The 13,465-nt window shown below is 38.4% G+C and overlaps 1 protein-coding gene across 2 annotated transcripts in view; it reads left to right on the plus strand.

The window, feature by feature from the left end:
- Positions 1–7,520: 7,520 nt before the first annotated feature.
- The window catches only part of LOC139690585 (uncharacterized), a 33,597-nt gene continuing 27,652 nt past the window's right edge, over positions 7,521–13,465 (plus strand). For both annotated transcript variants that reach the window (XM_071588064.1, XM_071588065.1), the window contains exons 1-2: positions 7,521–7,670; positions 8,481–8,621. In XM_071588064.1, the coding sequence (XP_071444165.1) occupies positions 7,530–7,670; positions 8,481–8,621 (282 nt within the window). In that variant the 5' untranslated portion in view covers positions 7,521–7,529. The remainder of the gene's footprint in view (positions 7,671–8,480; positions 8,622–13,465) is intronic.

Here is a 13,465-nt window from a genome sequence, read left to right on the forward strand (position 1 = left end):
CGAAAATCGTATATCGCGAGTGAAGTAGTGAGTGCCCAGTTACGTCACCCAAAGTCGAGCTTAGACTCTCCGGACAGTAGCCCACCATTCTACCATACCAATTGTGCTAAAATAGCATTTTTAAGTTGTCTTTCTTACCTGGACCTCTTAGTCCCTTATCACACCAGTCTGCCGTCCCTCTCGTAATGTAGTCATACTGTGGCGCTTCAGGTGTACCTTATTCTAGCTTTAGTAATTGCACCCCATTTCACCAAGAACTCCTCTCTTATGGTAGAGAATTGTAGCTCTGCGGCAAACCTCTGCTTTGCGATTCCCTGGGCATTTTACCTGGACTTTCTGGGAAATTAGGCACGAGGAAGTGAATTGAGCCCCTGACCTACCATCAATTTGTGGGTTCCGCGGGATTTACGGCGAGTAAAACAATATGTGTACTAGGTGAGTTATTCCCTCTCGTATCAAAACTATTAGTCAATTACTGCATGGAATTGTAGCCAGGGTAAAGCCCGAATCGAAGTAGTTCAATGAGAGTTTTATTTGTTTTTATGTAATTGCAAAGGATTCTTTAAGATAGGCAATTTTGAAATCTGAAAATTTGGAGTATGAAACTCGGCCGAGGTTGTAAGTACTAAGGAGAAGCAGAGGTTAGAGTTCTTCAGGCAGTGACTAGTCTTTTTGGGGTTCATTATTCTTTGTGAAGTATATGTAGACGGAAAATATAGTATAAATTGAATGCTTTGTTGAGGTAATTATTGTTTAATCGTCAGTCTTTCAATCCATAGGTTGGTTGATCCTTCCGATTCCGATGCCGTTTATTTATACCTCATCGCTTCGTTATTGTACCTCATCCCTCATTATTCGGGTCATTCAATCGTCCGCTTGCGTTCCTCGTTTGATAAAGTCTTACATTTGGTTCCAAAAATGTGATATTTAACTTTAATGAGTAAGAGAGAAGCTATATTTTCTTCTTATTGGTAAAGTTATTTTTTAAATAAAGTTATGTTACATGGAGCATTTACTGTTAATCTCAATGTTCTGTTCCAAAAGAGCTAGAAAGTTATCCTTAAACAGATTTATTGGTGTTTCATAGGCTATATTTTTTACAAGTTCCATTTGAATTTATCTCCATTTCCTGGTAATATTAAAATGATAGTGTATTCTAAAGTGATCCAAAATCATATATGGGACTCAATTTTGATTTCCTTTGGAACGAGATAAGGAGATTTCCAGTAAATGTTATCGCTGATGAAATGTCACACGTTCTCATCAAAATTTCATGATCCAAATACATTTTATCCCCTATCTATATTTATTATTTGAAGTTGCAATCAAGGAAGATTGATTGAAATAGTAGCATCAAGTAGTACTGTCCCCTATCATAGTGAGACTCCCCCTATCATAGACATGAGACTACCTTCAGGATGCACTAATGCAAACTGATTTTTAAGTTCCGTAATGTTTTTATTTTAAATCGCATTTTAGCTGTAAACCCTGTAAAGAGATTAAGTTCGAATTCACAGCTCTCAACCATGTTCGGCACATGAAAGGTATACTAGGCCCATTCACGTTCGAAACCTGAAGGCAATTAGAGGCAATCATTAATGGCAATATACCTGTAGTATAGCATTCCGCTAGGACTACTAAAGCGTTTTTAATCACGTGAAAGACAGAGATTTTATGGATTCAGCTATTTATGGAGACGTTATGCCTGAAGACTTCCCATCCCAAAAAGAGGCAAGTAGCAGTATGTGAATTCCATATTAAGGTTTTCACTGATCTTTTCTTTATATCTTTGCTTGCGGTCCTGGTCACCAAATTTCCTTTGTCTTTGAAAGCATCTTTAAGCAGTTTTTTAAATGCTCTTCTTGTAACCGATTTACCTGCTCTGGTTTATGCCCTCCATTTTACTTAATTTGGCTAATTTTAATTAACTCGGCCTATCTATTTATTGAGAGAGCCTAATTACTTGCATTTTCTTAGGGTCGATTCTCGTCCCACAACCACCACTGGTCCTACTTTTACCGTGTACAAAATTAACTTCATATCGTCCTCACATACTGATTTTTCCTTTCACACTTCTTTTCCCTTTTTTGGGATGGTAATTTTCAGCCCTAACTATTTCATAATTACTGGTAATATACTTGCCTAACTATCTGATATAATATCTCGCATTTCTCCAAATAAGAGCAAGATCAAGAGTGGCATTGAACTCTAGCAAAGATATTCACAGCCATGTTAGTGGGGAGGGACGAATCACGGATACTCCCCTTTATGTAGTCCTGCCTCTTTTAAAGTTGATCAAAATATTTCCTTTCTCGTTTTCCCTAATGTTTTAGTAGTGCTCGAGGGATTTTATCTATCCCCACTGCCCTGCCACTGGTCTAAAAAATCCTTATAGACATATTCTCTTTGCATGCTGAACATATTCGCCTGGAATCAGTACTCCGAATAGTCCTCTGTATTCTTTCTATATTTCCTGAATATCTTCTGCTTCGTGTAATGATCTTCCTGTTGTATCACTGACAGTGTACTCGGATTTTTCTTTCTGGCCTCTACAAAGTTCCTTCCACTTCCTGTACAGAACACACATTTTACCCTCTCTCTGTAAGTGGAGTGCTGAAATTAGACCGTCGGTTAAGGGTGTCCATGATCGCAGATCGTATTGACACTGATAAGATGACAGTGCATGCGATTATTACTGAAAACTTGGCGATGCGAAAGATCTGCGCTAAACGCGCACCGAAGGTCTTGACGGACCACCAAGAGCTGAGTCAAGAGGCTGCTTGCGAAGACCTTCTGCAACACCTTGAAGAAGGCCTCAACTTTTTGGACAGTCCCGACTTGGCACCAGCTGGCTATTTTATATTCCTAAAAGTGAAAATCTCTCTCACAGGACACCATCACGGGACCCTAAGTGCCGTCAAAGAAGCTTGCACGCGTACCCTTAAGGACTTTCCGGAATCCGCCTGCCAGGGAGCCTTCGAGTCGTGGAAAAGCGTTGGCAAAAGTGTGTCGACGCTCAAGGGACGTACTTAAAAGAATTTTGAGGCATTGTAGCAATATCTGACTCCTATTTTTCTGAAAAATTTCCCGATATAGTTTATTCAAACTTTGTATGCAGTCTGTTCAAAAAAAGATTAGACTGTTTGAATGAATTCTTGATTTTATTAGTTATTCTTTTATAATGCTTATTGCTTTCAAAATATAGCCCTTGGCTGCCAATACAACGCTCCCAATGTTTTTTTCCAGATTCCGAATTCCACCTGGAATGCTTCTTTCGGGACAGCATTCTAGTATGCGGCACAATTTTGTTGAATGTCTTAAATAGTTTCAAATCAGCGTTATTTCAAGGTTGATTGCAGTTTAAGAAAAAGGAATAATTCCGCTGGAGGAAAATCCAAAGATTAGAGTGGCAGGGGGATCACCGGTGTGTCGTTTTTGGCCAAAAACTCGGTAACAATCAATGTGTGCACCGGTGCCCTGTCGTGATGAAAGCACCAACACTTGTGTGTTAACATTTGTGGCATCTTCCGCAACATGGCGTGTCTTACCCTCCTCATAACCTCTATATAAAGTTGCCAATTCACTGCTTGACCTTTGGGGACATATTCACAATGACCAATCTCTTCCCAATCGAAGAAAATGATCAACATCACCTTCACTTTCGATCGCGACAACCGAGCTTTTTGGGTCGTGGGGAAAATGGCCCCTTCCTCTGTGAAACCTGGGTTTTGGTTTCTAAATCATAACCATAAACCCAGGTTTCGCATAACCTTGTGTAAGCTTGTATAATCTGATATCCTTTTTACCCCAAAAACTTCCCATTTATATTTTGTTTTGAAAAAGAATCAACAGGAAAACGAAATTGTTTTCTCTCCATTTTTTTGTCTTTCTCTGCTCAAATATTTTCTCCATTCTTCACCACAACCATATCTTTAATATCTACCCTCTTTCTCTTACCTCGAAGACCAGATTTCACATCTAAAATGCTAAGGTCCATTTTAATTTTTTTCTAATCATTCCTTTACATCTCTCCTTAGTGTGCCTACTATCAATTATCTTATTTTCGTAAATACTTATCTTGATTACGTAATTCTTCTCCTAATGTACCCATTAGCACCCCCTTTTCTTTTAAAATGCTGCCAAAATACATGAACTCCTACACCTACTTTATTTCATTCAGTCATGCTTTAATGTCTAACTTGACTTTCTCACTTCTCGAGAATCTCATTACTTTTGTTTTCTTGTGGCTAATCATCATCCCATTCCTCCCGCATTGTGCCTGTAAATCACTAAATTGCAACTGCAATCACTTGGCTGTCTGATTCGTTATTGCTTGATCATCTGTAAACCAAACACACTTATTCATTGCACTTTTGGTTCCAGCTCAAAGCCTTCCTGTACTACCCTTGGCTTATCTTCAGTACGTACGAGTATGTTGAACAGTACCGGCGTTAACGGGAAACCTCACGCCTCAGCCTGCCACTGCCCATCCGGATTCACCCTCTGCTACCTCAACTGTGCTGTTTGATTCATTAATAAGTTTCTAATAAGTGGCCTAGCCTACCAGTCTGCTCCCATATTCTGAAATATTTCCATTAACTATCTCACAAGTGCTCACACACAGCTGCTGCTTTACACATTTTTGGGATGAGGATTAAAACTGACCCAAGGCAACCTTCTGGTCAGATCCCTTCCCCATAAATACCTGGTGTATGTTGAAAGAGTACCTTCTTTTCAGTTCCCCTTAAACATTCTTTGGTAGTTATTCAACGGAGTTATTATCTATTCATCTTGCCTCGCTCGAATTCATCTCCCAAAGCGTTTTTTCTATCTCGCTGTCAAGTATTATAGGCCCAAGCTATCCTCGTCCACTTCATATTTCCTTTCCATTTTTAAACTGGCCGCCCTATTATCGTTACCATAAGTCTCTTCCGCATATTCCTTCCGCCTTCCCTGGATATATTCCGGCTCTACGAACAACTATTCTGCCTTATATCTAATGGCATATGGCTTTCCTTTGCTGAATCCTCTGGCCTTCAAACGTAGCCTATTTGCGCTTCTGTTCCTCCCTCTACCTGAAATTTCTCCAGATCCTAGCATTGATCTCTGCACCACATTTCCTTGGCCGTATAAGTATCTCGCCTAAGTTTGCGCCCTATACATTCTTTTTTCCAATTCCATTTGCGTGTTCCCACCTTCCCCGTACCCACCTTCCTTGTACTCACCTTTCCATGTTGTTTTTATTCCCTTCCCATCATTTAAATATCAATGAATTTTTCTTGGTACTTCATTCTTTTTACTCCCGTTAAACCTCAAATATTCAACTTTGACACTATCCTACCTCCCGTAATTCTTTTACATTTTAAATTGCCTTTCACGAAAGCTAAATTATGAACCGTAACTGCATCCGAACCCGGGAAGCTGTGCGGGTTGATGATATTTTTCTCATGTCTAATCACCGTATAAGCTGACTGGCGACTTGGATGATGTTTGAACCAAATGTTAGTTATGATCAAGCCCCAACTCTGTAAAATTCGACTGCTTCCTCTCCACGATCATTTCTGGTTCCTAAACCATAGAGATATTCAATGGACGGTTTTCCCCTTGGCTTCTAGGTTGTGAATCAGTTACGGAGCGAAGATTAAATTACAGATTATATTTCTTGCATAGATTGGAAGGATGGGTCTTTAGCAATTATCCTGAAACTGTATTATCAGGCCTACGTACAACGGTAGGAGAGATCATTTCAATAAAATTCAAGAGATTAAGTGCAGAACAGGTAGATATAAGATGTCATTTTTCCCATGACAGATAAGGGATCAGAATAAACATAACGTTTGTCCAACAGCGCTTGTAGGCAGAGGTGTTTTGGATCAAGGATAGTTTGGTGTGTAATAACTCCCTGCCACACACCCTGGCGGTGGCTTACAGGGTACTATGTACATCAAAATCCAAAAAATGTAAATCTAAAACAATAATGCTTTTAATTGGACATTATCTCTATAAATGGCCCAACCAAACAATAGCGTTAGACGCCTTGGTGAACAATTCACTGAGAGTGAGAGCAGAAACACACTGCAAGGATTTCGTCTGGCTTCTACCCTTTGTCCTAGTGCTACCCAAAAGCAAATATCATGCAACCAGCGCGGTCCTCGGGGCCTCAGGACAAGCGAGCTCTTCCACCACGTCAAGGCTATAGTCTAACAGGAGGGTTACGAGAAAAAAGTAATCGAAAAAATGGATATTTTACCTCTTACTAGGCCAATAATTAAGCATTTAAAAAAGTAAAATCTGGAAGAAACAATCTCAAGAAATTGGAAATATATTGTTTCGACGACGGAAATTATTGCTGGAGAAAAAATAAAAGTTTCAAATACATTACATTAACCGAACCCGCAAAAATGCTTTTTTTCTCTTAATACAGCGATATTTTTCAAAATTTGCATATAATATGAGTCGAACGCTCCTAAATTTCATCGGATAGTTTTCCCTCTTTCTTTTGTGTTTGTGTGTAGTAACTAATCCGGAATTGTTTTTACATTAGTTCTTTGCTGAAATCCCCTTGAACTGGGGCATCTTCACAAGATCACTAGGGCCATGCAGTTTAAAATCCATTAAATAAACTGCACCATGTAACTAATCACTCCATGTAGTTATTGAGTGAGACCCTTAAGAGATATCAATCCCAAAAGAGTTGTCAACTGGTAATCTTACTAAGTTGGGTGTAAAAAATCCGGAATTCCTCTTCTTTAATTTATTTGAAAGCTTTTCCTTGTGATAAAAAACAATCCGCGAAATCGATTATTATAGTTTTGAAAACTTGTTTTTGGTGTATCTGCTACCCAGCCGTAAGTAGAAAAATGAAGAATTAAAAAAAACTATGTTACCGTAAAAAAGAATTATAATGCTTTCGTTAAGCGTCAGAAAAAATCCCCAGCGAATAACTGAAATCATGGATGCCCACCTCCACTTGTATACGTCGAATCTATACTAAATGTCATTTAAACTATTGTGAGCATATTATTATTTCTCTGTTGTATAAAAATAAAATTATATTTTAAGATACATCCGAGAACCAACATTTCCACGTGTTGCAGGCCGCAGTATTTTAATAGAATCTCAGCTTAAGTGCGTATGGCATCGGTAGATGGGGTGGTATTGACTTAAAAATATTGAATACACTAGATAACTGAAAACTAATAGAATTGAAATATTGATGGTTATTTTACACGCGGAAAGAATTCTTGCTGCGCTTTTGACGTGCGTCGATGATCAAGATGTGGTTCGAGGGTACACCGAATGCTTACTGTAATGTTTTCATTGAACCCTTTTAAGCGAAATGTTTGCAGACTGAAAGCACCGATCCATTGCCATGAATAAATTAAAGGAAATTAATATTTTCGTACGTTTTGTTATTGCAAGGCCACGCCAGGTGGCTCTGGGTGCTCCGGATGCATTCGCGGGTGGATTCGGCGGAATACTTCCCTCGTTTCCCAGTAGAGCCCAAGTCGCCTCTTGGTGCCTGTGACATGGCGTCGGTCGCGTCGACTGCTGAAGTTTGCCGTTGTTGTTTACAGGAAAAAGGCGGCTTAATTTCTATATTTGAGGTAGTGAGTGAGAAAATTCCCTTTAACTATGCGGCTGTGGTGAAAAAATGTGTCGGCGTGGAGGTTAGTGATGATGGCTTTGTCCTGATGTTGCTGATTAATACTTTTCTTCCCGGATGTTTTAATATCTCTTAAGTTTAAGTCACATTTAATTTCGAATGCGTGAGTGCAATTTAGTATTATGTAGTTGTAAATTTCGGGCGAATAGTACGCTAGCGGAATGTGCACGGGCGTGCATAGATTGTTTAATGTAATTTGCTGAAGGTGAAAGTGAGGGAATTTCGGATGATGGAAAAGAGTCCAACTTCAAGACAAGTCAACTTTTCGGACTTAAGTTTTATTTTTGATAGAAGTTGTGTAATAAATTTAAAAAAGTGGCTCTAGCTTTATTGTAAAAGTTCTTAAATTTTTAAATTTCATTCAGATTGAATGGATATTAATAAAGAGTGCACGTTTGGGCAAATACCTTGAAAATTAATTTATTGTTATATATTACGTTATAAATGTTTCGGCATGTGATTTATAAGTTAAGTAATTTAAATGAATATATTTAGGTGAATTCTTATGCTATTGGTTTTTCATACACTACAAATTAATCCTGTTTTCAGTTCAGGATTACTTTTCCCTACCCGCCTGTGGTTAATTAGCTCTCTTTTTAATGCCCTTTGGAATATGTATTGTCTCTCTGCCCATTATTGCGGTTTATTTTGTCGACAGAATAACCTCATCTGCTTATTCTGATTGTGGTTTGCCCCCCTTCCAATTGACTTAATGCTTAGAAAGTTTATACTTAACCGGCATTCATTACTTTGCCAACATTCAAAAATAGTTTCTCTGGAGAGAAGTTAAATATTATTTCCAATTTCTGCTTAGATAACTCCAGGAGATGGGTTTTCCAGCCAGATATGTACAGGATGCTCGGAAGAGGCGGAAAGATCGTACAAGTTCAAAGAGATGTGCATAACGTCAGATCGGAAGCTTAGACCTGCAGCAGAAGCAGAATTAGTGTTTGATGTAAGTATTTTATTTTTTTTTAATAGATAGAACCTATATTGAACATCATATGCTACCTATCACTTGCTACTTTTTTCATAACCAGAGCATTAAAAAACGTTCTATAAAGGTGTACAATATTCTCTCAGGAAAAAGTTCTGATTTAGAATAAAGAATTATTGGGATCTAATATAATTAATTTGGGAGCATTCGCCAAGTAAGATCTCCTAAGCTCTGAAGCCACAGGGGAAACATTACGCGGGGGTGTTGGCTATACTGCTACGTTAGTTGTATCCATAACCCCCAAACAAACTATACTTCGGTCATGTCTCGCCAGCTGATTGTGATAGAAATCCCCCTTGCTACTACCGCCAGGTGCGAAGTTCGCGCAGTTGTTCGATTTTATAGTTACAAAGGAGTTGAACCTATCGAAATACATCGCCAATTAACGGAATTTTATGGAGAGTCGTGCATGCATGTCAACAACGTCCATCATTGGTGTAGAATGTTTGCAGCTTGTTGCCCTGAAATTCGTGACGGAGTAAGCAGTGGGAAACCGTCATCTTCCGATGGAACAATCGCGTAGGTTAAAACATCATGTGTCAAGATCGTAGGAACACTCTTGATTACCTCTGATTTTTGGTTCCTGAGGTTTCTCGAAGCGCTAATCATAGGATTTTGACTGAAGAGTTGAAATATCAGAAGACGTGCGTAAGATGTGACCGACGAATGCTCTTAGCAGACTAACAACAGCAACGCTAATTTTTTCCTCGAAAGACAAGGCGGCCGGGTGGTATGACATTGGCCTACAAAAACTGTCCCAAAGCCAGCAAAAAAGTATCGACCCACATGGCTATGGCTACAGTTATCTCAGTGGGGCAAAGCCTCAAAATGGCACTAGAAATTATGTAATTATTTATACCGAGACGCATGTAGTCAGAAGTAAAATGCCAAATTAAACGTTGATAATTTGTAATTAGGAACGTAATTCAAGTGTAACCTGTCAGCATAAATTTGCAGAGACATTTCAGAAATGGTGAATTTTGGCTTGGTAAGATAGAAAAAGGTAATAGGATAATTCTACAGCCAATAGTGAATATAGGATCACTTCCAAACTGTTTGACCTGTCATTATATTTGTGGGGTAATTTATTACCAGGCGTGACCAAGATAGTTAATAATAACTCTGTATACATGCCTTTCATTTAGTGATGAATTTTCAGATTACACTTTTATTTCCCTAAAGTATAATGCTTTTTGAATTAAAGGGGCTTATAGGTTAAGTGAAATGGCATAAACTAATGGAATATTTTAATAGTATGGGCATTAGATTAAAAATAACATGGAATTTCCCCTTTATAAATCCCTATAAATTCAGTGCAGGGAGTGTTAAAAGTCGATGTCTTTGAATGTAGCCGTATCTGGGATTTGGATGCTTTGCGTTGTGAATCCTCATCATCATTTTCCAACTAATTGAAGCATGTCCCTTATAGGTTAAATCTCTAAAGCCTATCCCATCCAACACCATTGGGTGGCCTTACATGGTCACCAAGAGTGGATTTCAATTGCCATTTTATTCTATTTTTGGACTTCATATTATTTTTCATTCCCCCTAAGCTTGAACTATTGACTTAAGCAGACAGCCTTTTTCCAGTGTTACAGTAAGAATCTTCAAGTTGATGGAAACCTTTGACCAGAAGTCTTGAGATGTGATGATGGTAAAATTTTCTGTTCAATCGTGCCAACCCAAGGAGACAGCAAGCTCAGTGAATGCGCACTAAAGTATTATTGCTTTTTTAAAAATGAAGGATAACTTTGCAAAGTTTCTACATCACATTTTAATGGACAGCAAACATGGTTTCAACTGATATATTTCATTTTCGTTGTGTGACTTCTCTTTCTCCGCATAAGTAGGGTATTGGTGTACCCCAGGGCAGGGGGTGAACCACTAACAAAGCTAGAAGCATATGGCACTGATAAAAAGTATCCTGGGTTGGATTAAGGACTTCTTAAATGGTTGGGTACAAAGAGTAGCCATAGATTGTGTTCATTCTAAAGCAATAGAAGTCACTTCAGGTGTTTCCCAGGGAAGTTTTATCGGACCTCTTTTATTCCTGCTTCACGTTACCAACATTGACTCTGTAGTCAGTAGTTAGATAAGTTTATTTGCCCACGATGCAGTGGTTTACCATGATATCCGTGATCCTGAGGATACAGCACCTTTGTCAGATGAACTTAATGCTATGTGATGCTGGTGCGACACTTGGCAGTTAGAATTAAAATTAAAAAAGTGTGTAGTCATCAATTTTTGGAAAAAGAGCAATCCCCTCTGAATACCTACGGCATCAGGAACACCAAAATGGAATGTGTAGACTCAATTAAATACCTAGGTGTTACCCTCACGCAAGACCTCATTTGGGTGAAGCATATATGGGGAATATGTAGACAAGCTAACGAAAAATAAGGATCGATTAGAAGAGTAGAGGGTAAATGTGATGAAAAGGCCAAAAAGAAATGTTATCCTTTGCTTTTTAGGCCTCATTTGGAATATGCTGAAAGTATATGGAATTCTCACAAAGTTGAATTAATTGCCAAATTGAATAGTGCACAGTGTAGAGGAGCAAGATTTGTAAAACATTGTAATGATAAACTTAGTAGCGTATCCAAAATATTAGAGCAGCTAGGCTGGGAGACATTCACGGAGCGAAGGTTAATTACAGATTGAAGCGTTTGCGTGAATTGGAAGGATGTCTCTTTAGTGCCGATCTCGAAAATGTTTTTTATTAGCCTCATCATATTATGTTAGGAGAAATCATGTCATTAAAATTAGAGAGATTAAGTGTGCAACAGATAGATTTAAGATGCCATTTTTTCCACCGACAATAAGGGATTAGAATAATGTTGTCAGAAAGCAGTAGGGGTAAATATATTTGTATCAAAATTAGTCTGGTGTGTATTCACCCCCTGCCCCCTAGTGGTGGCTCACAGGGTTTTTCACCCTTCATTAAAATTGATTTTGCCATTCTCATATCTTAATCAAAAGTAAACAGTTAAGCATATCATTTGAACCTAACTTAATGCCTGCGAGGTGAGAGTCTCCCAGGGTACTAAATAAATTAATAAACAGCATGATGGGTGATGCTGTCTAGGAGTAGACTGGAAATGGAATAGAGAAATTGTTTAGAAGGTAGTATATCCCTATTAATATTGCACGCTTTCCTGTCTGCTGCCTCTCTTCCACTTTTATGTGTACATAAATAATATTGTACCTGAAAAGTTACTGTTATATGTTAAACCATGGTCAATGTTAAATAAATTGTTGTGAACATTAATAAGAAACTGTTCATTTTTAATATGGGGTCTCCATAAAGTATGGCCTGAAATGTTTTAACAACCATTGGTTTGTCAACAGATGGTTCGATTTAATGTAGTTTGATATCTAGAATCTATCCATTGTTTAGTGACCACTCCTATAGATGCTGCATTGTGAGTTTGGGTTTTTGTTCATTCATTCCACTTTGACCGAGTCAAAAGTTAACCTTATCTGGAATTGGGAGGTTTTCAACGGTCGCTATGACTATTATGTTAGATATGTTGCGGGGATCGAGATGGTGCGGTGGGCACCATACTGGCTTCCCACCCAGAAGGCCCGGGTTCAAATCCTGGCGGTGTTGAATATTTTTCAGAGGTATCTCGATCCCTACTTGAGGTGCTTTGTGGAGGGCACTTTGAGTGAGTACGCCGTCCGTGGGATGGGACGTTAAGCTGCGGACCCCTTGGCGCCTTTCGTTATGAGTAGACTAATGCCGATGCTGGATTTCTCTCCACCCTTCATCCTTTCCTGACCATCCCCTATGGCACAAATGACCTCAGCTGTGGGTCGCCTCCCCTTAATACTACTACTACTATATTACATGAACCTCCTTTTTTCTATTGTGCTATTTTCTTTTTCCTGCCTTCTGTCTGCCTTCATGCCATCTTAAAATCCAACTCTCTTCCTACTTCTGTTTATTTAATATCCTTTTCTTTTGTGGCCTTTTGCATTGCTCTACCTTTCTATATTTCATCCATTCTCTCCTTTTATGCTTTGATTTTCACCTAGCCTCTACCTGTTTTCTCTTGGCAATTTTAAAGCTTAATTTAAACCTTCAGGGTGGCCAGCAGTTAGATGATTTTTTTAAAGTATAAATTGGTTTTTCGAGGTTTGTGCTACAACATGTGCTAACTTTGTGTGCATATCTAGCCCAACCGAGACAGCTAAATTTACTTTTGCAAATGTGCAATATAGATGGGTTGATAATTATTTTAAAAAGTTTTTAACATTTTATGGCTCATGTACATGAAAACCTGACCATTGATAAATTACTTCTCTTAGAGTTTAGGAGTTCTTCATCAGAGTTTTTGGCTTTTTGAAGCATTCCGTTATCTGTGTACCTTTCTACATTTTTTATTGCTAGTATTCATGAAATACAGATTTGGAAGTGACTAGAATAATTAAGTGGTAATCACTGTTGCTTGACTCATTATTGAAAGAATACTATGGGTTTTTCTACACCTTTTGACATTATCACTTCTTAATCAAAAGTTAAGTGTTAAACATTTCACTCCAACCTAACTTTATGCCTGTGAGGTAAGAGGAAGGGTCAGGTGGAGAAAGGGATGTCAGGGATACATGGATACAGCCTTGGGTATAAGGAAGGTCAACTCTCAAGAATTCATTCGAAGCTGGTGGAGTCAAAATCTCATATTGTTCTATAAATTCATTTTTCTACCTTTGTCAAAAATATGTGATATTTCAGGGATAAGATCAAATGCATGCATGTCATCCAGAAAATGTTTAGCAAATGGAGTTAAGGATTTTGAAAA

Source organism: Hetaerina americana, unplaced genomic scaffold (genome assembly GCF_022747635.1).
Source record: "Hetaerina americana unplaced genomic scaffold, ioHetAmer1.1.p SCAF_3, whole genome shotgun sequence".
Classification (NCBI taxonomy): domain Eukaryota; kingdom Metazoa; phylum Arthropoda; class Insecta; order Odonata; family Calopterygidae; genus Hetaerina; species Hetaerina americana.